A 23,857-nucleotide genomic window follows, 5' to 3' on the forward strand; every position below is an offset into this window, starting at 1 on the left:
CATACCTGTATGTCGCCAACATATCCCCTCTGAGTCTCCTCTTCTCCAGGCTGAAGAGGCCCAGTTCCCTCAGTCTCGCCTCATACGGCATCCCCTGCAAACCGGCCACCAACCTTGTGGCCCTACGCTGCACTGACTCCAACCTGGCTATATCCTTTCTGTAATGAGGGGCCCAAAACTGAACACAATACTCCAGTTGCGGGCGCACTAGAGTCGTGTAGAGTGGTAGTAATACCTCTCTTGATCTAGAAGCCACACTTCTGGCTATGCAACCAAGGGTGGCGTTCGCCCTCTTGACCACCGCATCACACTGCTGACTCATGTTTAGCCTGCAGTCAACCAGTACCCCGAGGTCCCTTTCACAAGCGCTGCTCTCCAGCCACTTATCACCTAACCTGTACTTATGACAGCTATTCCTATGCCCCAAGTGCAAGACCTTACACTTATCCACATTGAACGCCATCCTGTTGTCTCCTGCCCACTTCCATAGTCTGTCCAGAACCTTTTGGATCTGGAGTACCTGCTCCTCAGTTGTGGCCACTGCTCCAGTTTTAGTGTCGTCTGCGAATTTGATCAGCAGACTGTTCACTCCTTCTTCCATGTCGTTAATGAAAAGATTAAACAGGATCGGTCCCAGGACAGAGCCCTGGGGGACCCCGCTTGTCACTGGCCACCATCCCGATGATTCCCCACTAATGGTTACCTTCTGCTTTTGGTCAGTCAACCATGCCCTAATCCACTGGACAGTGCTTTGGTGTATCCCAAAACTCCTCAGTTTCTCCACCAGGATATCATGGGGCACTTTGTCAAAGGCCTTGCTGAAATCCAGGTATACCACATCCACTGCATCCCCTCCATCTAGCCATCTCGAAACTTTGTCATAGAATTCCACAAGGGTTGTCTGGCAGGACCTGTTTTTGCGGAAGCCGTGTTGTGTGGCTGTCAGCCTCCCTTCCCTATCTAGCATCACTAGATCTCTCTCTATTATGAGCCTTTCCATTGTTTTTCCTACAATGGATGTAAGGCTAACCAGTCTATAATTCCCCATGTCCTTTCTACTACCCTTTTTGAAAATTGGGACCACTGATGCCACCCTCCAGTCCTCTGGAACTTCACCCGTTCTCCACGAGGTCTCAAAAATGGAGGCCAGCGGGCATGAGAGAACCCCTGCCAACTCTCTAAGTACTCTCGGGTGTAACCCGTCAGGGCCTGGCGCCTTTGTAATGTCCAATGCCCTGAGGAGCCCCTCGACTTCAAGGGGGGTGACTCTAATCTGTGCCCCTAAGTCCCCAGCCTCATCTAATCTCCTATGTGGATATCCCCCATCCTGCTTTGGGGAGAACACAGAGGCAAAATAGTCATTCAGCATCTGTGACTGTTCCCTCATATCAGTCACTGGATCTCCTTCCTCCTTATTTAGTGGTCCCACCACTTGTCTCCCCTTCCTCTTCCTGGAAGAATGTGCAGTTTGTTCAAATCACCAATGGCCATTGGCAGTATGGACTGAGAGAAGATGGGAGTCCTAGTCCAACTCATCTGGACTACAACAATCAAGATCTGGGTCCTACTTATAATTGCGACCTCCAAGTGGGCAACAAGGAGAAAGTAATGGTCCCCCCAGTTATGGAACAAAGTCCTCATCAAGGCCTGTCTGGTGGCAACAGTAGCATCTTTCCCCACCAAGTTAAGACAGGGTATTTAATTAGTTTATGATTAAATTGGGGCTTATGTGAGCTGCTTAAACAGGTGCTGTGATGTAACTTGTGTAAGCTATTGTAGCTTTTTGCATTGTTTTTAAATTTGGTTTTTAAATTTTGTATAGAAACATTTGATGGTGTTTTTATTGTTTTATGCATTTTATATTGTATTTTATGTGTAGATGTTATACATTGCCCAGATGCTTTGGCTCTTGGGCGGTATAGAAATAAACTCATCATCACCATTTGGCAGATGCCAGGTTGGAGAAGGTTGCCTTTGACACACACCCAGTCTGAGCACCCACCTGCTGAGTCACCTGCCACTCTGCTCGCTCTTTCTTTAGGCTGACAGCTTTTGTGGTGAAAGTTCTGTCTCTGAGCCGTGAGTACCATGCTGTGGAGGACTCCAAGATTCGTGAAACTGTGCAGTGGCTGCTGCGAAAGCAAGAGTCAGATGGTTCATTCAAAGACCCAGCCCCTGTCTATCACCGGGAGATGCAGGTGAGGCCTTTTGCAACTGCCGTGGCAGATCTGCACTCCTGCCTTGGCATCCTGCCCCATTCAGGGGTACATGGCTGCTGACTCCTCCAGTTCCTCGTCACAGTCCCGTTCCATGAACACACGTCTTGTTCTTTCTCCTGCAGGGCGGTGTTGGCGGCCTGCATGGGGGAATCTCACTCACAGCATTTGTCACCATCGCAATCAAGGAAGCCATGGTTGCATATTCAGGCGGAGATGCAGAGATGCAGCAGCAGCTGAGTCAAGTGGTATGAAGCAAGGGAAGGGGGCATAAGCCAACCTTTAACATTCAGCCACCACCCTTCACAAGTGGAGGCATCTATAGGTGGAGCATGAAACCCTCTGTGATGAAGATTTCCACTTTTCTCTTTCAAAACACACAAGTTACTAGCGCTTATGACTGATCCAGGAGGATTTTACTGTAAGGTATTGGCTTCTGTGAGAAAAGACATCAAAGCTGCCTTCCCTAACCTGATGCCTTCCTACTGTTTGGGCTCCAACTTTCACCATCCCCAGCCAGCATAGCCAAGGGCCAGGGACGATGCAGGGAGTTGCACTCCAAACCACCTAGAGAGGGGCAAGTTGAGGAAAGCATGCATAAACACATGTCTGTGAATAACATTGGAGCTGATACAGCACAGTGGCCAAGTGTGTTGAAAGTCCCTGCTTTGAGACCCGTTAGGCAGGTCAGGGTCCCAGTGAATGCTAAACAGCTTTGATCTACACAGAAGAGGATGTCCTTCCTCTGATTCATAGAGCCATAAAATTACAGAGTTGGAAGGGACCATGAAGATCAACTAGACCAGGACTAGGTAACTTTTTTTTAGCCCATAGCCATGTTTGACAATTTGAAAATGTGTCCAGGACACCACTACAAAATGACTGTTGTGGGAAGTGTAGCAAAGGACAACTAGCCCCAGAGACTTGAGTATGATGCTCGGTGGGGTGGGGGAAACTGAGTCCAACACACTAAACACTGACTTTGAACCTAAAGTTTTTAGTACTAACAAAATCCTATATTTTTTGGTACAAGATAAACTTTTTTTCCCTCTCCCTCCTACTAGCCAACTCATCCCCACCTGTATCTTTTTTACTCTCATTCTGACTTATCACCTACAGTCAGTCAGTCAGTCGGTCATTCTCTCTCTCTCGCGCGCGCGCGCGCGCGCGCGCGCTCTCTCTCTCTCTCTCTCTCTCTCTCTCTCTCTCTCTCTCTCTCAATCTCACCCACCCACACACACACACACACACACACAGTGAGAGGGAGAGGGAGTCTCTGGCACCAGGGAAGATGCCCAGGCATGTTATCTTTCCTGATCTAGAACAATCCACTTCCCAATGCAGACTGGTAAATGCAAGATGCAGCTGCACCAGTCTTGCTCAACAGCAGCTGAGTCTTTGGTTGGGTAGCATGAAGCAAGCTTCAGCCATACCCATCTCCCTTGTAGGCAGCCTTTTTTTTCCTTTCCTGTCTTCATATAATGGCACCAAGGGAACAAGGAAGGGAAACAGCGAAGGCTAAAGTGAACAACAGAAGGCTATAAGGAAGGGGCTAGAGGTCTCCCTAACTGGTTCTGATTCCGTTTCTTCCTCTTACAGAGAAACAGCCTGGATCGGGCTACTGCTTTCCTTGCTGGCAAAATGAATGATCTATCCCTGGGTTCTTACCCCATCGCGATCACTAGTTATGCCCTTTCGCTTGCTTCTTCTGATCAGTCGGCCATTATTGCTGCTGGTACCCGCCTGAAGGACCTCGCCTCACAGGATCAAAGTACTCACTCTTTCTCCTCATTAAGCTCTGTTTAATTCCTGGGACTGGGAATCTCCTGTATTTAACCTGTGCAAGGGTAGGGCTTAATGAGTGGGTCCCTGGTCAAGGGGCTGGAAGTGGAAACAGGGCCAAATTATGCATTATACCAGAGGTGGAAAGATCTTTTTAGTCCAAGGGACAGCTCCCTAGGGCTGTATGCTGCAATGGGTGTGAACATGCACGCACGCATAACCTTCCCAGCCAAACCCCTCAGCTGTGTTGTACAGATCAGCAGGACAGGAGAGAGCACAGGTCACCTACAAAATAGAACCATGTCCTGATTGCTGTCATGTTTTTAGCCTGGTGCTCTACAATGAGAAATGCTCATGGTGGCCTGATGACTGGTTATAAATTGGAAAAGCCACCTTGGAGAGGGGAAAATTGGAGTGAAGAAGGGAACAGGGCAGCACGTTGCCCTTTCCTTTGCTCTTGTAAGGATTTGGCCCAATTCTTCCAAAATAAAGCATTCTAAGATAGAGATTTCAGGCTCGGGATCTGAACTAGGAGAAAGGTAGGATCAGACTGCTTAGGAGAAATGCCAAGGTTAATGAGCTCTGCAATGAGCCAAGCTGTTGGTGAGATCTAGATTGCCTCTAGTCCAGTTTTATTTTTATTTTTATTTTTTTTGCGGGGGGGGCACCCTAGAACAGGGAAGGTCAGAGGAGGAGGGGCTGAATTTATCAAGGCAGTGGTTCATCAGGTCAAGTGAGTGGACCACTTAAGTAATGTCTGACATTCTCACTGTCTGGCTCACAAGCAGCGTGGACCTCCCTGAGGGTGGTGCCAACTCCATTTGGTGGTAAAAGAAAGAAGGAAATTCAGTTTGGAATCAACTCTTGCTATGGGCAAGAACTAACTTGGCAATTAGAGGGACTGTTAACTTGATGGATGTTTCTTGCTTAATGGCTTTTATGTTATTCACTCTCTATTACAAAGTCAGCCTAATTCAGTAAAGGACTGCATGTAAAACCCTCTCACCTTGAAAAGGAGAGGGGAAGAGAGAAGAAGAGAGACATGATGGGGGTTACTGTTTCCAAACACTGAATTCTCCCTGTGAGCACTCTTTCTACATCATTTTGAAATCTTGCATAGGAGAAACCCATATCATTTTCTTCTCAAAACAAAAAACAGGTCTAGGTGATGCAGTGAGGTTAGGCAGAGGAAATGCTGCAGGGATAATGGTGGACCCCCATCCCTCTGGGCCCATGTCCCTGATCCGAATAACTGAATCCATAAAATTGCTATTTTTTAAAAGCATGATATGCTTATCACAGAGCTCTTGCACCATGTCTGTTTGAGCCAACATCCTCTTTTCTCTCATCCTCATGCTTCCAGACAAAACGGTGCTGTTCTGGGCTGTAGAGGAGCAGGACCGACTGCGGGGGGAAACCTCTAACCGGGTGCCTTCAGCTTCAGCTATTTCAGTGGAGGCCACAAGCTATGCGCTTCTGTACTTGGTGAAGCAAGATGACATCACAACTGCTGGCCAGGTCTCTCGGTGGCTAACAGAGCAGAGGAATTATGGTGGCGGGTTCAAATCCACCCAGGTACCATCTGATATAACCACCTGACTTTTGGGAAAGTGGCATTGCTGTGGGGTTTGAGAAGGGCCAGTGGGAAGAGATTAGGATTTGGGGGCGTTTATTTATGGCTGTCAAACTGTGCATGTTGGTTTGTTTACAACATGGGTGGGCATCTTTGACTTGGTCTAGGGGCCATTTTTGTCCTCCAGAAGTCTCCCCATAGGCAACACCAATTTTTGTAATGGCATCTCCAGCAGCCACAGAGCACCAAAAGGGTTAAAGGTCACTTGTGATGAAGTTTGTGACCAGGTGACCTAAAATAAAATCTCATGGAACTGCTTTTTACAACAGAGGGTCCTGACATCATCTGAAGGACCCATAAAAGACCATAAGCAGAAAATGATGGGTGTATAGCAAATGTCTCCTCTCCAGTACCCCCATCCCGCATTACAGGGAGAAGCAAGTGCCGTCTGGGCTTCTCTCTCACAGTTTTGGAACTGATCAAACTTCTGACTTGTCTGCTGACCCCTCTTTTCAGGACACTGTTGTGGCTTTGGAAGCTTTGTCAAATTATTGGATCAGCACCTTCAAAGAAGAAGGCAATGAACTGGAGGTGACCCTCAATCTCCCTGGCAAAAGCTTGCCTGTGTTTCTTTCATTTGGAAGGTCTAATGATCCAGTCCAGAAGGAGCTTCAGGTACATGAATGTAACTTGCCCATTGCACTTTCTGGTCTCTGGGTGTTTCTAGTTGGTTGGTTTCCCATCCACCATTTTTGGGCAACTTGGTTCCTGTCAGATGCTTGGGACTGCAGCTCCAATCCACGTGGCCAGTAATCAGGACATATGGGAATTACAGTCTAAAACATTTGCGGAGCACTAGATTTGCCTGCTCTGGTTTAAGGCTGTGTGCATGTAAAATGGAGTTTGCATGCCAGTGCTTAACAGAGCACAGTACTATCCAGCAATGATGCTTCACCCGAACCATTCCGTGATGTCTACTCTTGAGTAAGTTCCAGTCAGCCTTTTAAAAGTTCACTGGCAAGCTTTCTACTTAAAAGTTTAACTTGTTTTTCTTATTCAGTGCTTTTAATCAGTTATTATTTCTTAAGAGCAAGTTTATTAGATGGCCCAGAAGGCCCCTTCTGATTCACTGTGTTTCTTTGTTTCTATCTTATTCAGGTGATAGAATTAAGCTTTTCCTTGTGCAGAATTTTGTTACCTCAAAATAGCATGCATTATTTTAATACAGCAGATACACAACTTTGACCATAAAGACAAAAACTTGTGTGTTTTTTAAAGAAAGAAACTTGAGTATTTGGGTTGCTGTCATCTATTGATATGCATACAGGCAGCCTACCCCAGCCCCGTACCCGCCAGAGGTTTGGAACTACAACATCCACCATCTCTATTAACCATGCTGTTCTTTCTTAAAATGCTTGGCCCAATCTTCCAATTGACACCGACAGAAAGGGGTTTTGTTCCCAAATTTAAATGTCACATAGGGGGCTTTTAGGAAGGGGTAACTCTTTGTTTAACCAACTGTTATTTCTATCCAAATCCCACCCTCGAACCTGGCAGTTAAATTTTAAAAATCCCACCTCTGTTGGCACCAATTAGATTTTTTTTAAAGAATTGCAGGGGGATTTGTTAAAGAGGCATGGCGGCATGTGGGGCAGAGAGGATATATCCATCCCACCCCAGCTGCAATCCCTATCCAAATCCCTCCCCCATGTCCCCACATGGTAATACACTGAGAATCCCCCCCCACTTGTATCAAGGGAAACTTAGTGCTCTGGGGAATATATTCAGAGCTGTGGCCGAGACCTAGCAGTGCCCTAGTTGTTGATGGAGAAAGAATGGCTCAGGGGATGTTCCAAAGAGAGTAAGGACCATTTCATCCCTCGCCTCCCAAACTGGCCAGGGACTTCCATCAAAGTTTCCATATTGATATACTGCATGCTCTGGACAGGTTACTCACTTGCACCTTGTTTTCTTCTTTTAGTTTCCCTTGGGAAGTACCATTGGTGTAAGCGTGCAAGGAAAAGGGAAAGGAATTTTGACTGTGAGTATCTTCCTGCAGTTTTTTAAAGCTTTAAAACCACAGCTTCTTCCTCTCACTTGTTTGTACGGATTCAGGATGGCACAACAGGTTGTCTTCCCCACACCCACCCACATAATGACCCTGTGAGTGAGGCTTGGCATAGGGAGAGTGGCTGTCCAAAGCTCCCTCAGTGAGATCTGTGGCTGTGCAGCGATTTGAACCAGGTCTCACTGATCCAGGCCCTGCTCTGCTATTACAGCTCAACAACTTCTTCTGAGCTGCACTGGGTGAGACCAAAGGCCCATCTAGCCCAGCATGCTGATCCCAGAGTGGCTGACCAGCTACCTCTGGGAAACCCACACATAGGGCATGGGCATTCTCCCACCCATGCTCCCCAGCAGCTCATGTACATACTGGTGGCAATATATAGTCATCCTGGCTAACTGCCCCATTCTTTACCCTCCCTTCTCTGCACTTACGCTCCAAATTCTGCAGGCTTTTGCAGACTTCCTGACTTGCTTAATTAATATTTGTGAGTTAGTGATAGAATAATATGGCACAGGATTAAGTTCTCCTACTCCTCTTGTAACTGCACGACTAAGGAGGCCTCTGGCCTTTGTTTTCTGTTCCCCGTAGGTCCTGAAGCAGTATTATGTCTTGACCATGCAAAACACTTCATGCCAAACCCTTGGCTTAGAGGTGACAGTGAGTGGCTCCGTTCAACGTGATAGTAAGTCAGGGCTGGGGAGGAGATGCCTCTTTGCAACTCTGATGGAAAAAGAGGGGGGCAATTGCCACCAGTCTCCCATTCTGTGGCAGCTCCTTTGGAAAGGTCCAGAAAGTTTGGCAGCCTTGCAGGGGGAAAGGAGAGAACTTGATAAAATATGTTCAGCACACAATTGCTAGAGTCCCTGCCATTTTTCTTTCTTTTTCTGTCTCACAATAGTTGGCGCAGATGACTATTACTATGAATATGAATATGATGGTGGAGGTGGACCTGCAGCACAGCCTGCTGACCAGCCATTATCATCCATCGGATTGTTTGATGCCCGGCAACGCCGGCGGAGGGAGGTCAAAGACCCTGGAGAGCCACGGCGAGATGTATCCTACAATGTCTGTTTCTGGTGAGTTCGAGAGGAACAAAATTTTGGCATCAGATGGGCCATTTCCTGTTTGGCATCGTTTAATGGGCAGAACTTCCTCTAAAATCATCTTTTCAGATTGCTATTTCCTTTCAGCTATTAAAAGTTAGCTTCCCAGGGGCAGTGGGAGAGAAAAAAGTGCACTGACTTATTATCTCTCCCATGCTGTGTGAAAAGTTACAGATGTTCATAGCCTGCTCCTTTTCACTACTGTGTGTTTATACCTCCCTGAGGAATACAGGACTACGAATCCCTCTCCTAAAGCCTCAGCAGAAGCCTGCAAGGAGACTAGGCAAGCAGCTGGCAAAAAGTCGCCCAATTAGCTTTGAATCCTGGACTCCCCAGTTCAACACTTGGACGTGGGGCAGGCAGCCTGTGGCTCTTCCAGTGATGCTAGACTCCAACTCCCAATGGTTCTAGCCACCATGTCATGATGTGAATTGTAGTCCAACAATATCTGGAAGGCCACAGGTTCCCCATTCCTGCGCCAAACACCATACTTCCCTTTCCCTCTCTCTTTCATGTTATTTTAACTGTAGGGGTCTGGTCTGGCCAGGGCACTTCACTTTAGATTCAAGGATGCTTAAGAAGAAATGAAAGCATCTCTGTCAAAGATGAAATACAGTTTTGACCATAATGACCCCTGCAAGGCTGAAAGGTGAATGCAGAATATAAGCAACTAAAACAAAGCTTATGCTCCCACTTTCTGTGGCTATATGGATTCTTTTAGGACCCCAAGGGTGTGGAATGGGCTGCCACAGGAGGTGGTTGAGGCCCCATCAGGGAGGGTGTTCAAAGATAGGCTGGACATGCACATGGTAGGAATGTCATGAGCGGAGCCGGCTGGATCCAGGGGTCAGACTAGATGGCCCAGGTGGCCCCTTCTGACTCGCTCTGTTTCTAAGTTTAGTAGGCCAGGGGATGCTCTGCAGGCCCCCAAAATTGTCTGGATTAGTGACACATCAATTCCTCTAATCCTCCTCTTGCCATGGATGTTATAAACTTCCTCTCACCCACTATTGCAAAGTACCTCAGTATGCATCCAGACTCATATTCTTCCTTCCTACATGCAAAGCTACTTCAGTAAAGCAAACAGTTCTGTTTTCACAGCAAAAGTGGCCCCTACCTACAGAATGGCTGGGGAAAGCAGCTTCAGAGCAATTATCTCTGGTGCTCTACCTAAGGAGCTGAAGGTCATAAGGCTTTGACATGGCTTCATTTTGGCTTTGGGATATTTGGATAGTCACCTGATGAACCTTATTAATCTGCTGGCCATTCTTCAGGCAAAGCCCATACTAGACGCATCTTTTCTTCTTCTTCCCCCCACAGGAGGCAGCCAGGGGCTCATGTCACAGGCATGGTCATCATTGACATCACCCTTCTGAGTGGCTTCCAGCCTGACGAGAATGACCTCAACCAGGTGACTGTGGGAGGGGAGGTGGTGGAAGGCCTGCTTACATCTTCTAAAACAGGTGCTAAGCTCAAGACTATCTCTTGACTTAGAAACTGGAGTTCTCCATTTATCTTAGGGCTAAATCAGATCCTATGTCAATGTCGAGAATGGGCATCCTGTTGCCTTTTAGATGGTTAGACTAGAACTCGCATAAGCCTATGCTTAAAGTTTTTCCTCTTTCTGTAGCTCCTACATAGTGTGGGGGGTGGGTGGGGGGCAGGAATTAAGTTGCCAAATCAGCTGGATGGGAAGGCACACTTACTGACATGCAGGGGTTCCCAGGCCAGATCAGATAGGTCACACATTTGGATGACAAGATTTAAAAAGTCAGGATCACTGGGATGCTCTGTGTGTAGTATTGTGTCTAATTAGCCCTGAGATATGCAGTGGGGAGAGTTGGCCCGGCCTGCCCAGCACAGGCTGAAACACTCCTGCTTTGCCTTCCTGGGTCTGGAACCTTGCAGGGATCAAAGCAGCTGGAGCGGACATTTGGGGAGTGTCACTGGCAGGAGCTCACCCGTTTTTACTGGCCTTACAAAGCAACAAAAGATTTGTTATTACTAGCATTGCACTCCCTGCTCCCATGGGCACTGTCTTATTCCAGACTTGTGCAGCATCCTCTGAAGCACAGCATACGATTGTGGGGAAAGTGCCTGTTCCTCTGCACTCAGAGCTCTGTGTGCAAGCACAAGGAACAGAAAATAAGCCTTGGCACACCCAGCCACCCAAGCTTGAGCTGTCCCTGCACCCAGTGGGCACCCCAAGCTGGGAGTATCTGTCAGGCCCGAAAGAGTTGCAAGAGAAAGGCGGAAGTGCACAATTGGGTCACACTGCCTCTGCCCCTGACTGATGTGGCAAGCGCTGCTTGAGCACAGAGGCAAAGCCATGCACCTCTAGGTCTGGCCTGAAGACCAGGCATTGATACAGGATGGTTATCAGAGCTGACTGTCTCATTGGGCCTGGGGTGGCAGCCCCCTGGAGTGCAGGTACCAAGGGTGGGGGTAGAGAGAGTAGTGCCAGCCCTGGGGCATGTCCTGTACCCCCAAGTCTAAAATCAGGCAACAAAAAAATAGGAAAAATGATGAGGGGCACAATATTCTCTCTTGGTCGCTGTGATCCCCTCAGTTTTAAGTGAACTGACATCTCTCAGTGCCCTTCCATCTTTTCAACACTCCACAGTGCTCCAGGAAATCGTGAAAGAGGAGATACTAACTCTCTTACCCCTTCTCACAGCTCCTTTACCACTGCAGTTACCTGACAATTCTCAAAAACAGCAGAGAAATATACACAAATTTAATGGCTGGGAAGTAAATGGAGGGGAAATTTACACCTCCAAATTTACCACTCTGAAAAAAAGCCACAAGAAGAGGGTAGAGAGCTACCATTCCCCCTTTCTGGACTCAGGGGAGTGTTGAAAAGGCGGAAGACAGTGAACTGTCTCTTAAGATGGAAAGGGTTACATCATTAAGAGGGGGAGATTGTCATCCTGCTCCTGTCCCAACCCACCTCTGTTTTGGGTGCCTTTTCCCCATTGTACCTGTGCTTTTCAATTGACAGCTTGGCAATTGGCCCTTGGCAGCTGCCTACAAATCAGCCGATATACATTCTTGCCTTGTCAGTCCATTACTTACACCACTTAAAACGTCATGCCTAGAGCCAAGCTGAAATTCTTCCAAATACATTTTTGTGAGAAAATTGCTGAGTTTTTTTTTCCTCTCAGCCCCTTAGAAAAGCAGCGCTATTTTACAAACTTTCTTTGGATTATCTCTCTGTCTCTGTCTGTCTGTCTGTCTCTCTCTCTCTCTCTCTGTCAGTTTTTGTCCATCCACATACAATGTCATGGAATTATGCTAATTTAAAGCATTGTGTAGAGCATTGTGGATGACACAAAATGGTGGTCATACTGCCAGCACAGGTGCAGCTCCACTTCCATATAAATAAAACCTTCGGAAGAAAGAAAGAAGCTGTCCACTTGCCACTGTTAATGTTGAGCCATGTCTCTGAGAAACTGCTGGAGAAATTCTCTGCTTTGCATAGAAATTCTGTGAAATGTTGCCTCCAATTTCTCTCCCCTGTGAGGGTGGAGAATTTTGAGAGGCCATTTGCATGCAATCCTGGACAGGTAGCTTCTTTTCAGGGAAACAGCTTGTTTTGTTTCATTTGTGTCTCTTGCTCATGACTGCAGCTGCGAGATGTTCCAGATCAATACATCAGCCACTGGGAGATCCAAGGACAGCGGTTACTGCTCTACATCGAATCGGTGAGAGGCTCTTGCTAGAGGACATAAGGAGGAAAGAGGCAGGAGGGGAGCTTTCCCCAACTTGTTTCAGTTCAGATTGGTCAGACTACAACCCCAGCATCCCCAGTGGCCCTGTTGGCTAGGACGGATGAGCAATCTAGTCCAGCATGCAAGCTGCCCAGAAACCAAATGGTAGAGCAAAAGATACTTTTTAAAAACAAACTTTTAAATAGACGGATCCAACCAGGATCCAGAAGATAACATGTTCCAGTGACAGGGAATGGTCTGGTGATGATATCATTCTGGACTTGCAAAGGTCCAATATGTGGTACCACTCAGTTTGAAGGGGCCCTGGCCGTGTTGCCCTCTGGGACCCATCCCACCACTGCACTGCTTTCTCTCATTTCCTACATGCCCCTTACTGCATGGCAGGAAGCGAACTGTCCAAGGCTCTCTGGGCAGCGAAAAAAGTTAAAAACACACCAACAAAAATCAACATAAAACAAGAAAACCACAGCAATTGCAACTGAATCAGCACGGAAGCATAGCAGCAGTATGGAATCCAGTGCAATATTAAAGCTAAAGTTAAAAAGTTAAACTGGCTTTTCACCTGGCGCTGAAAAGAATACAAAATCGGCACCAGGCGCACCTCTTTGGGGAGCTCATTCCACAGCCAGGGTGCTGCAAACAAAAAGGCCCTCCCCCTGATAGCCACCCCCTGCACCTTCTTTGGAGAAGGACCCCAAAGATGACCACAGGCGCTGTGTGGGTACGTATGAGATGAGGTGTTTCTTGATAACCTGGCCCCTTAGGGTCATACAGGGTTAAGCTCTAAGAAGCGCAGAAAAAAGGAGCCCACTTTCCCACGGCTGCTTGTGGTTGGTCTTGCCCTGTTATCAAGTACTGCCAGCAGTGTCAGTGGTCAGAGCATATTTCCTTTCTCCTCTCTTACTTTTTGGGGGGGAGGTTGCACATGTGGAGCAAAGCTCCAGTCACTTGCATAAGCCACCATCTCTGCCAGCTCTGGGTCCTACAGGATGAAGATCTCGGGCATGACAGACGGGTGCTTTGCTCCACACTCACCCACTCTGTAAAAATAAAAGGGGAAGAAAAGAAAGAGGGCCATGTCATTTGGGGATGGGACTGCAGGGCTATCCTGTCGTTAGCCAATGGGAAGAGCAGATGTTTGGGCTAGGCAATCTCCTTTGTCTTTGAACAACCAGCTGGAGTCCTTAGCTACATAAAGCAGGTGGCACAATATTATTATTTTTTCTGTCCCACTGGGATTTTTCACCAGTGGGCTGACTTGGTACTACCAGGACATCACAGGCGTTTTCTTGGTTTTCTTGTTTACTTGCTGCATTGCTTCCTATTTGTTTTGGTTTTGTTGTTGTCATTTTGATGCTAGTGGACTTGACGTTTGAAAGAAAAGGAGGCTATAAAGTAACTGCTGTTGTTATATATATTATTTGTGTACAGGTGCCAGACTCTGGCCGTGAATGTATCGTGTTTAGAGCCAAGCAGACTGTGCCTGTGGGAAAGCTCCAGCCATCCAGTGCCACCATCTATGACTTTTATGAACCTGGTAAACAAGGGCAAAGGGAGTTTCCCAGTGACAGGCTGGCGCATCTTTGCAGGGGGGGCCCAGCATTGCCTTGTCAGGGCTTGCTGGTCACAGTAGAGAAATAAGGGCGATCTTTTCTTTCTTAAATCGTCTCATCCTTCTCTATCCTTAAAGGTTAGAGGTTTTAGCAGATGCATTTAAATTGAATTGTGTAAGAAGCAGGTGATTAGTCAACTAAAATATCTTAAATATGTTGGCAACCCTCATATGTGTCCTTGTTGTACCAATGTCCAGAAGTCTGGGATTATGGGAGTCGTGATCCAAAACATTTGGGGGGGGGCACCAGGTTAACTATTTAAGCATTATAAATAAACCCAAGTAACAGTTTTTCAAGTGCAGCATGTAAATGTGAACTATTTCCAAAATTCCAACCTGGCTGGAACAAACCATAGATAAAACTAGAGTTCAAACAGCCTTGAAGGTATTAATAATCACTTAGGAAACTCTTGTAAACCTTCAAGCTACATTCACTATGAACTTCTATTATGAATATGCTGCCAAAAAAGGAATGAAAAACCATAACATTTTGTACTGAACTATCTGCCAACCTTTATACATAATGGGCCCTATTCAAGATTTTTCCTTTTATTTGCCCAAACCTGCACACACATTTTCCCTGCACCTTAGAAATTAGCTTTCCATGAATGCTTTCCCTGTCTTACAAATTGAGTGACTAAACTTAGCAGCATCCTTTATCTGTTACACACTCACTGTTTTTCTGGAACAATTCTTTTCCCTACAGACAAGCGCTGTAACATTTTCTATGGTGCCCCCAATAATCCTCAGTATGTGTCTGCACTGTGCTCAGATGATGTCTGCCAATGTGCTGAAGGTAAGATTGCTGGGCTGGCTTTAGGCTTCTGAGTGTCCCTGATCAAGATTGTCAGTATGAACTTGCCACTCAAGGAGTTCCAGATGACAAAACAGGAGTGTGAATTAAGGCTCACTAAAACAACCCCATTTAATCTCACTTTTTGACTGGGTAACCTCCCAAAAAGACAGAGGGAACATTGTGGACATAATCTACCTTAACTTTACCAAAGCTATCAACATAGTGCCCCATGACATTCTGATAAACAAGTTAGCAAAAAGTGGACTAGACAGAAAAACTATTAGGTGGATCCAAAATTGGCTGCTAAATCGGATACAAAGAGTGCTCATCAATGGCATCTTCTCAAACTGGAGGGAGGTAACTAGTGGGGTGCTGCAGGGTTCTGTCCTAGGCCCAGTACTCTTCAACATTTTTATTAATGACTTAGATGAGGAAGTACAAGGAAAGATAATCAGATTTGCAGATGACACAAAACTGAGTGGAATAGCAAACACCCTAGAAGACAGAATGAAGATCTGGGGCAATCTTGATAAACAGGAATGCTGGGCTGAAAGCAAAAGGGTGAAATTCAATGGGGACAAGTCCTCCACCTCAGAAAAAGAAACCAAATGCATCAATATAAGATGGGGAATATGTGGGTCTCAACAGAACTGAAAAAGACCTTGGAGTTATTGTGGACAACAGGCTAAATATGAGCTAACAATGCAATGCAGTTGCAAAAAGGGCAAATGCTATTTTGGGATGCATTAACAGAAGTATTACTTCCAAATCATGAGAAGTTAGAAGCTCCTCACCAGTCAGACCTCATCTGGAATACTGTATCCAGTTCTGGGCACCAAGATTTAAGAAAGATGTAGAGAAATTAGAAAAGGTCCGGACTAGGGCAACAAAAAGGATCCAGATTTTGGAAACACTGCCCTATGAGGAGAGACTCCAAGACCTGGGCATGTTCGCCTTGAGAAATCTGAAGAATATCAGTCTATAAGTACTTCAAAGGCTGTCACAAAGAGGAAGGTCCAGATCTCTTCTTGCTGATACCATAGTGTAGGACACAATAATCAACTCAAGTTGCGACAAAACAGATTCAGGCCGGACATCAGGAAAAGTTTTCTCACTGTCAGAGCACTATGGCAGTAGAACCAGTTGCCCAGAGAGGTTGTGGCCTCTCCCACACTAGAGTCATTCAAGGTGAAACTGGGCAGCCATCTGAGTGGGATGGTATAACGTGGTGTCCTGCAACATCAGGGGGGTAGACCAGATGACCTTCATGGCCCCTTCCAGCTCTACTGTTTTATGAACCCAATGAGCATGACTACAACATTGCATTCTGGCAGAAGATGTGGCCTACCTCAGTCTGCATTCAGGAATGCTCCCTTATCTCTGGTTTGGTGCAATCTAGGAGAGTAGTTGTGGAAGGTGTATTAGTGAGGATGTTGGTTCCTTACAGAATTTATTGCAGTGGTGGGACTGCCTTCCATTTCAGATAAGTCCTTGGGGGCCATATCCCAGTAATGGGTGGAACCAAAGGCAAAGGGGATGGAAACCAAAAGCAAAAAGGAAAAGAAACAGCAACATATTTTAGCTTAAAGCTCTTATTACCAATAACTGAGCCGCAGAGGAAGGGCCTTTCAACCTTTCAGAAAATGCTGCACAAAAGCTGGGGGACTACCAAACAGTCTGTGGCTGGAGGCAAAGGGTGGGGTTAGGGGGAGGGACATGGCCATTTGGAGACTTCAGATGGCGTGAATTTGACCCCGCAGTCCTGATCTGTGGAATGTCACACCACCTGTCCAATGTCGCAGGGATAGCATTGGAAAGAGGCATCTCCCACAGGCCAAGCCACACCTTCATGCAGCTAGCATTGATGGCAAGAGTGCTGTTAGAACATCTGCCCTCCGGATTACCTTTCTGAGCAGCACTCAGAAAACCAACATCTGGAAAGGCTCTGAGAATCCAGGTGTCTGGGGTCTCTCTGCTGTCTGCATTAAGACCACCGAGCCCTTGCCCTGTCCCTCCTAGAGAAGTTGGTTGCATCTCACAGCCATGTTGCACTAATGTCCTGAAAACCAGCCCGAGAAATGTGACCGGTCTTTTCCCTTCCTGCGCAGGGGCCTGCCCACGTTTGAAGCATACCCTTGAGGATGCTCTTACAGAAGACGCTCGTGTCGACTTCGCATGTTACATTCCCATCATACATTATGGTAAGAGGGTTCAGTCCTGGAAACTGAGGCCCCATCCTTTCTAGCCCGGCTCATCTTGGCTGTTCCCTCACGTACTTCCTGTCACTGCAACACACAAAGCCTGTTCAATTTTGTCCAATCCTCTTGGTTATGTTTCTTGGCTTCTTTTCTGCTTCTCATACAGCCTACTTTCAGCTCTGTACTTGTGTGCTGATCTAACTTAAATATTTCCTGTATGAGCCATTTGCTGTGTGTTCATCATTCTTCGTTCACGGTTGGTTCCTTAGAGAACACTGTTGTCCCTCCAGTTTTGTTTCTGTATAAACAGCAGTTTTTGAGAGGCTTTTTTTGCTGGAAAAATGTGATATTATTTTTGATGTGAAAGAATTAATATTGCAGAGTATCATAGATTGCCACCTAGAGGTTATGTAGCAGAACAGCAGGAAAGGAAAAGTTCATTTAGTGCTTTGATCTTAATATTGAGATAAAATGAAAAGTAGATCAACAGATTAATAGCCTTTTGCAGAAAAGTGTGTAAGTCCAAAAAGAGGTTCATATTATCAAATCCATCTTGATCAGTAGCCTCTGCCATTAGATCTGGATAGCTTCTCTTGTCTGCACATTTTTATTTCTTTACAGAATATACAGACTCCTTTTCGGAGAAACAGCACACAAAGCAACGTGCATTATATAATCAGTTCTTGTTTTACTGGGTTCCCTCAAGTAATTTTCCTACTTACTACAATCTTTTGTCTTTTATCCACAGCATTCCGAGTTCGAGTGGAGCGTGAGAGCAAAGAAAGTGCCTTTCGTATCTATGAAGTTGAGATCCTAGAGGTCTTGAAGTTCAGTAAGTGTCTTTAGGGACAGTCTTTTAAATACTATGTTATACCTCATCCAGAGAGTTTCATCTGTAGGGTAGTATAGAAATGAAATAAATAATAAATGCAGAGCTTTCTTGCCGGAAAAAATCAAAACAAATGGATTAATACATGGATATTTGGGCTGTCTTTGCTAAAATGTATGTGTAACTATTTTTAACAACAGTAGTACATTTTGCTATATCTTAATATATAAGGATATACAACCCAGAAAGGACTTTGTCCTTATAAATATTATCCAAAAATTGTAATATTTTAACCTATTTTGCCTTTTTTCTCTATGATGTGGTTTGGTTTTTTTAAATTGCAATAAAAATTAAATTTGAAAAATCACTTAAAAAAAAAAGGATAATTCTAAGCAAAATCCTTTAACACAGGGATTGGCAGTCTGCAGTCCTCAGGCTAATTTTAGGCTTTTCTAGGTCTAATTTCAAAATCTCTCCACAAGTTTAGATTTCTTACAAAAACAATTTGTCTCTTTCTTGGCAGCCCATTGGATGGGGGAGGGGGTGCGGGTGGAGGAACGTGAAAAAGGAGAGGGAAAAAGCGGCAGAGTGGATGGGGACGATGGGGACTCTGCTCACTGTTAGCTTCAGTCATGGCCATTCCTACCAAGAAACCCACAACAGAGAAAAGGCACCCACCCACACACAGATGTTTCCCATCCCTGTAGTAACAGGCCAGGGTGGGTCTAAGCAAGGCAAGGGTAAAAGTTCTGGTCACACTCCCAAAGGTCTAAGAAAAAGAATCAAACAGTAAGAGGTCAAGATTCAGCAAGCATGAATAGGTGAGCAGGGCAGGAAAGCAGAAACTGGACAGGGGGGAGAGACAAGCAAGCCAGCTGCCTCTTCCTGCTTCCTTCTGCAGAGCTTCAGAACCCTTTGTATATGTGCGCTTTGCAATGGTGGAAAGCTTCTCCTGAGACGAAGGGGCCTGTTCCACCTGTTGTGAATAGCAGGTGGATGTGTGAGAGCGGCTGATTCTTTTTGCGACCCCAGCAGGCAAAAGGGTTCAGTCCCGGCTCCCTTCTGCTATGGCTCCAACCCAGTTCAGGCCCTTCCCACAAACTACAGGAAAACCACCATGACAATACACAAAGCTGGCTTAGGTAGTTTACAAAAGAACACTTAAAACCATGAATTACAAAAAATGTAAGATCAAATACTTAAGAGAATAGAAACAAAGATAAAAGCAAAGTAAACTCCTTCAGCAGTGCAAAGTTCCAAAAACTGACTGAGGCATTTTTTCAATTGAAGGATAAAAAAGCAAAAGCAAGGAGAAATGAAAAATTCATTGATCAGGTCTGCTCCCAGTTAGCTTCTTCAGCGATGCTACTCATCAGCTACTGGTGCCAGACCATGTGCTGCTCCCACACCTTGACTATTAATTCTTTCCTCCTCTCTAGCTGCAGATGTTGACATCTCCACTAAAAGCACCAGACGCTTTGTGGTGCGAGCAGCGTGTCGCACACGCTTGTCCACAGGCAGTGAATATCTCCTGATGGGACATGATGGGGAAACTCAGGATCCTCAGAGCCGGTAGGTCAAGAGCAGCGTGCCGTGTGGGGCGGGGTGAAATCGTGTGTCTAGTGGACGATGGAAGGGCCAGGTATTTAAGTGCAGGGCGGCCAAAAAAGTAGACTGGGTCAGTTCAGCTGGTCTGTGGGCCATTTAAAAGCAAAATTGCGAACTCTTCCTTGTCTTACTTGCTTGTAAAAAGCGGAGGCGGACAGTACTGAGGGTGAACAGCCTCCCCCATACATACCTGGCTACATGCCCAGGAATGGGCAGAGGCACTGGAACTGCCGTCGAGGAATCACTAGGAATCACTATGCAGATTTCAGTGCCCTGCAAGGTGTTTATGGGGAGGAAGCCATGCTTGCTGGCAACCTCCGAGGGTGGAGATGGGGGCAGAATGAAATACCCAATGAAACTGAGAGCAGTGGGGCTCCTGCGCCCTTTACAGTTGGGTCGAAGAGGGGATTTCAGCCAGGGCCCCTTTTCTCTGCCCTGCAGAACAAGCTGTGCCTCCCAAAATTCCCTCTTCTGCACAACTGTTAGGGAGACCGGAGCTCTGCTGTCCTCCCTCAGAGAATCAGCAAGCTTAAGGCTTCCCCCTGCAAATGCTGGGCTGCCTCTTTCTTCCCAGAGCCAACACTCAAATGCAGATAGAAGCACCACTTGGGAGGGGGAGGGGCATTGATTTGGAGAATCAGTGGTACAGGGAGAGTTAAACATCCTTGCACTCCACCAGTACTGCTTTTGCCTCCTCTTCCCCTCACAACGATGTTGTTCGTGTAAATGCAAATGTGAGAATAGTCATTTGCCAAGCTGCATGCATCTTAACCCTTCAGCATATTTTTTTTTAAACTGGGGATCAGGATTAAGCTGTAGCTCAGTGGCAAAGAATGTGCTTTGCAAGCAGAAAGCCTCTGCTTCGATTCTTTGGCATCTCCACACAGGGCGAGGAAAAAATCCCACCTAAATCCCACTGCTGCCCATCCATGTTGACAATACTGGGATAGGCTTCACTCAGTCTAAAGCAGTTTCCTGAGTAGGATTTGTCTGCATTCTAATCCTGCCTTTCTACAGCCCTCAGTACCTGCTGGATAGGAACTCCTGGGTGGAGGAGGTACCAAAACCCCTTCAGTGTCAGGCCACCCGGCACCGCAACACCTGTGCTCAACTCCAGAAGTTCACCACTTCTTTTGCTATGAATGGCTGCCGCAGCTGAGCCCAAGGACCTGGACCAGCACCACCTGTGCTTTTGCCCATTCTGATGCACCTTAAATTTTGCTGGATTCAATGTCGGTGGATTCAGAGATGCCAGAAAGCAGCCCAAATCCCCACTTGATAGATAATTTGGCATGTGATGATTTATGCTTGGAGGGTTTAAGGATATAAGACGAGCCTTCTTGTACTAGGACCAAATGTCCACCTGGTCCTTTTGGGAACTCAGGAAGCAGGGCTAACTGAGAGCTGCCTTGCTTGGTGCCCTCAGCAATTGGCACTCAGGGGTATCTCATCCCTGAACTGGAGAGGCTCTCTTCAGCTAGAGGGCTTGTGCAAAATTTCAGAACCCTTTCACTCACCATGGAAATGGTGTTTTGACAAAATGAAAGTAATAATGTCTTAGAAAAAAATGAAGTGCCTTGTATGAAAGCAGACCCACACGCTTAAAATAGAAGTGAGGAACTTCCAATCTATAGGCTAGGTCTGGCCATCCATGTTTCCACAGACAGGCACACCTCCTTCTCATGGCCATACCCCCTTCCTATCAATTGTCTGCTAATTGTTTTGTGACTACTCGGTTTTTATGCACTTTCTTCCATTCTAAAAGATTGTTATACCTCTCCTAAAGTTTAGTTCCTGGCAGTAAGAGCTTTAAGCTAAAATATACTGGCATTTTTGGATGCCTCCCATCTGCCTTTGATCTTGCCCTCAGAGCTGCTCTGAAAAGGAAGAAAAAGGCAAGCCCCTTCCAACTCCACTCTTCTATGATTCTAGGTATGGCCCACCCCGGTTTAAAAGTTGTGTGATGCCTTGTATTTTTTTTATTCGGCAGCCAAAATGGCAAGCAGCTACCAATGATATATGTATTGCTGTGCATTCATAGAAACAGGAAAATGCTTGCCCACAGCTCGTTTGACTGAAATAGACCTATTTCTAGGAACTGTTGCCATCATTAAAAGTGATCATTCTGCAAAGTACTGCCTGACATCAGCCACATGCATAAGCTTGAACAAAAACGTTTGTCTGTGCATGAAAAGTGTTCAGAGATGTGTGACAATAGTTGACCCAAAGAAGGAGCCCTCTTAATCCTGTTCCTTTTTAAAAAGCATTTTGCCATGAGTGCTATTGATTACAACATACCTGTATGCCTCACAACATATTTGCACTATTCTAAACTGCTTTTTTGTGCAATAAAAAGTATTGTCCTCTAATTTTGCTTCATTCAGTTTTTTACATCGGGGGTTGGCAACTGGTTGCCTTCTAGACGTTTAGGCCAAAAAGTCCTATTGCATGCAGCTGGCTAAGAATGATGGAGGTTGTGAGCCTTTAGATATTTTGGCCTGCAGGCTGATCGTTCATGGCCCACATAATGCTGTTGTAAACTGTCCAGAAAGCTATGGCTGTTGTGTAATATACGTGACATTAGTAAGTACATCATAGATTAAGAAGCTGCTCTTCAAAACGACAACTGATTATTATTATTACTACAACTATTAATTTTATTTCTACACCACCCAACAGCTGAGGCTCTCTGGATAAATTACAACAGCACAATAAAATACAGATAATATTAAGTAATGTAATACATTAAAATTACAGAACAAAAATTAAAAAGTTACAGTGGCAATGCAAAATAAATTGCAAGACTTTTTAAGCAGCTAACATAAGCCCCAATATAATATAATATTAAGCCTAATTAAGTGTGCTGTTGTAGAGGACAGTCTTAACCTGGTACCAAAACAATAGTGGAGTTTGTGCCAAGTTAGCCTCTGTCCAGAGTGTCTGCCATAATAAGGGGGCTGCCACTGAGAAGGCCATCTTCCTTGCTGGCACCAATCCAGCCTCCCTTGGAGGCAAGCTCCAGGTCTCGATCGTAGCGTCCAGGTGGATTGTGGCTGAGAGGGGCGTTTCATCAAGTATTGTGATTATGAACTCACTTTAAGATAGAGTTGAAGAGGAAGGACCTCAAGCAACACCTGAATGAAGGGGCGAGGCACAAATCAATAGGTCTTACTGAACACTCGTAGTTAAGTATGAATATTCCTATGACCCCCCAGATAGTATCAGAAAGCCCAAAGGTTGTACCCTCAATCAATTATTTTGGAAAGATACTCCCCTCATTTATCAGAAAATTCTATTTATTCATCCATCTGAAATAATTCCTAAGCCACCATTAAGGGATGGATTCTTTAATCCTTGGCATCAAACCTTACAAACAGGATGAGTCGTCTTCATATCACACCAAAACCCAGAATACTAAAAGCACCCTACATACTAGTATCAATCATAGTTCTCTGAGTGCCAGTCCTTATGAAGCCATGCAGCTCCGTCCACGCAAAACAGCAATGTAATAGACTCAGTGGAACCCCAAGGTTTGCAAAAGAAATTTGGAGAATCTTTTTTAAGATTTACTACTTCAAGAGCCAGTGTGGTGCAGTGGTTAAGAGCATGGGACTGGGACTCAGATGATCTGGGTTCTAGTCCCCACTCAGCCATGGAGCCAACTGGGTGACTCTGGGCCAGTCACAGTCTCTCAGCCCAACCTACCTCACAGGGTTGTTGTGGGGATAAGATGGAGGAGGAGAATGATGTAAGCTGCCCTGAGCCCTTTGTAGGAAAAAGGCAGGATATAAATCGAAAAATAAATAAATAAAAGATTTATCTTGACTAAAGATACATATCTCATTCGGTTTTGACACATGAAGAAGGTGGTGCCTGAAAGAATTAGGTTTGGACTGGGAGAACCCCCATCCTTGCAGAAGTCCCTCAGTTCCCAGCTGAAGCATCACCACCTCTCTTCTCTAACTTGCATAGCCGCATCCCAATGGTCAAAGAACACTGAAGGAGGAAAACTAAATCTGAAACACACACACACATTATGGGTGATTTCAGACTTTGAGTTCAATTGTTTGTTGATGAGAATTAGATATTTGCAGTCAAAAGACTGGCAGATGGTTCCTCACAGTAGCTGCAGGTACTTTACACAGTGCTGGCATCTTCCAGGGCCTCTCTCATGCTTTCTAAGTACTTCCATGGATTTTCTTAGACTGAGGAAAGTATAACATCTCAAAATGGTGAAGTGGACCAGGATGAGATGCTCGTGTATTTCTGTGGTGCAGCAGAACAAAGAAGAGAAAAATCCAAGGAAAAAAATGAAAGTAAAGGAGCCACTCTTAATTCTGC

At 45.7% G+C, this 23,857-nt stretch overlaps 1 protein-coding gene across 1 annotated transcript in view; it reads left to right on the forward strand.

Moving 5' to 3' along the window:
- LOC123017777 (complement C4-like) overlaps nt 1–21,885 on the forward strand; it is a 65,349-nt gene extending 43,464 nt beyond the window's left edge. The window contains exons 26-41 of the mRNA XM_044419346.1: nt 2,042–2,198; nt 2,342–2,464; nt 3,816–3,987; nt 5,362–5,573; nt 6,088–6,246; nt 7,553–7,612; nt 8,228–8,321; nt 8,538–8,715; nt 10,063–10,153; nt 12,372–12,446; nt 13,905–14,010; nt 14,792–14,881; nt 16,990–17,082; nt 17,828–17,911; nt 19,348–19,480; nt 20,534–21,885. Coding sequence (XP_044275281.1) covers nt 2,042–2,198; nt 2,342–2,464; nt 3,816–3,987; nt 5,362–5,573; nt 6,088–6,246; nt 7,553–7,612; nt 8,228–8,321; nt 8,538–8,715; nt 10,063–10,153; nt 12,372–12,446; nt 13,905–14,010; nt 14,792–14,881; nt 16,990–17,082; nt 17,828–17,911; nt 19,348–19,480; nt 20,534–20,675 — 1,969 coding nt within the window. The 3' untranslated portion in view covers nt 20,676–21,885. The remainder of the gene's footprint in view (nt 1–2,041; nt 2,199–2,341; nt 2,465–3,815; nt 3,988–5,361; nt 5,574–6,087; nt 6,247–7,552; nt 7,613–8,227; nt 8,322–8,537; nt 8,716–10,062; nt 10,154–12,371; nt 12,447–13,904; nt 14,011–14,791; nt 14,882–16,989; nt 17,083–17,827; nt 17,912–19,347; nt 19,481–20,533) is intronic.
- The last annotated feature ends 1,972 nt before the right edge of the window (nt 21,886–23,857 follow it).

The sequence above is a fragment of the Varanus komodoensis genome, unplaced genomic scaffold (assembly GCF_004798865.1).
Source record: "Varanus komodoensis strain SLA01 unplaced genomic scaffold, ASM479886v1 scaffold102, whole genome shotgun sequence".
Taxonomy (NCBI): domain Eukaryota; kingdom Metazoa; phylum Chordata; class Lepidosauria; order Squamata; family Varanidae; genus Varanus; species Varanus komodoensis.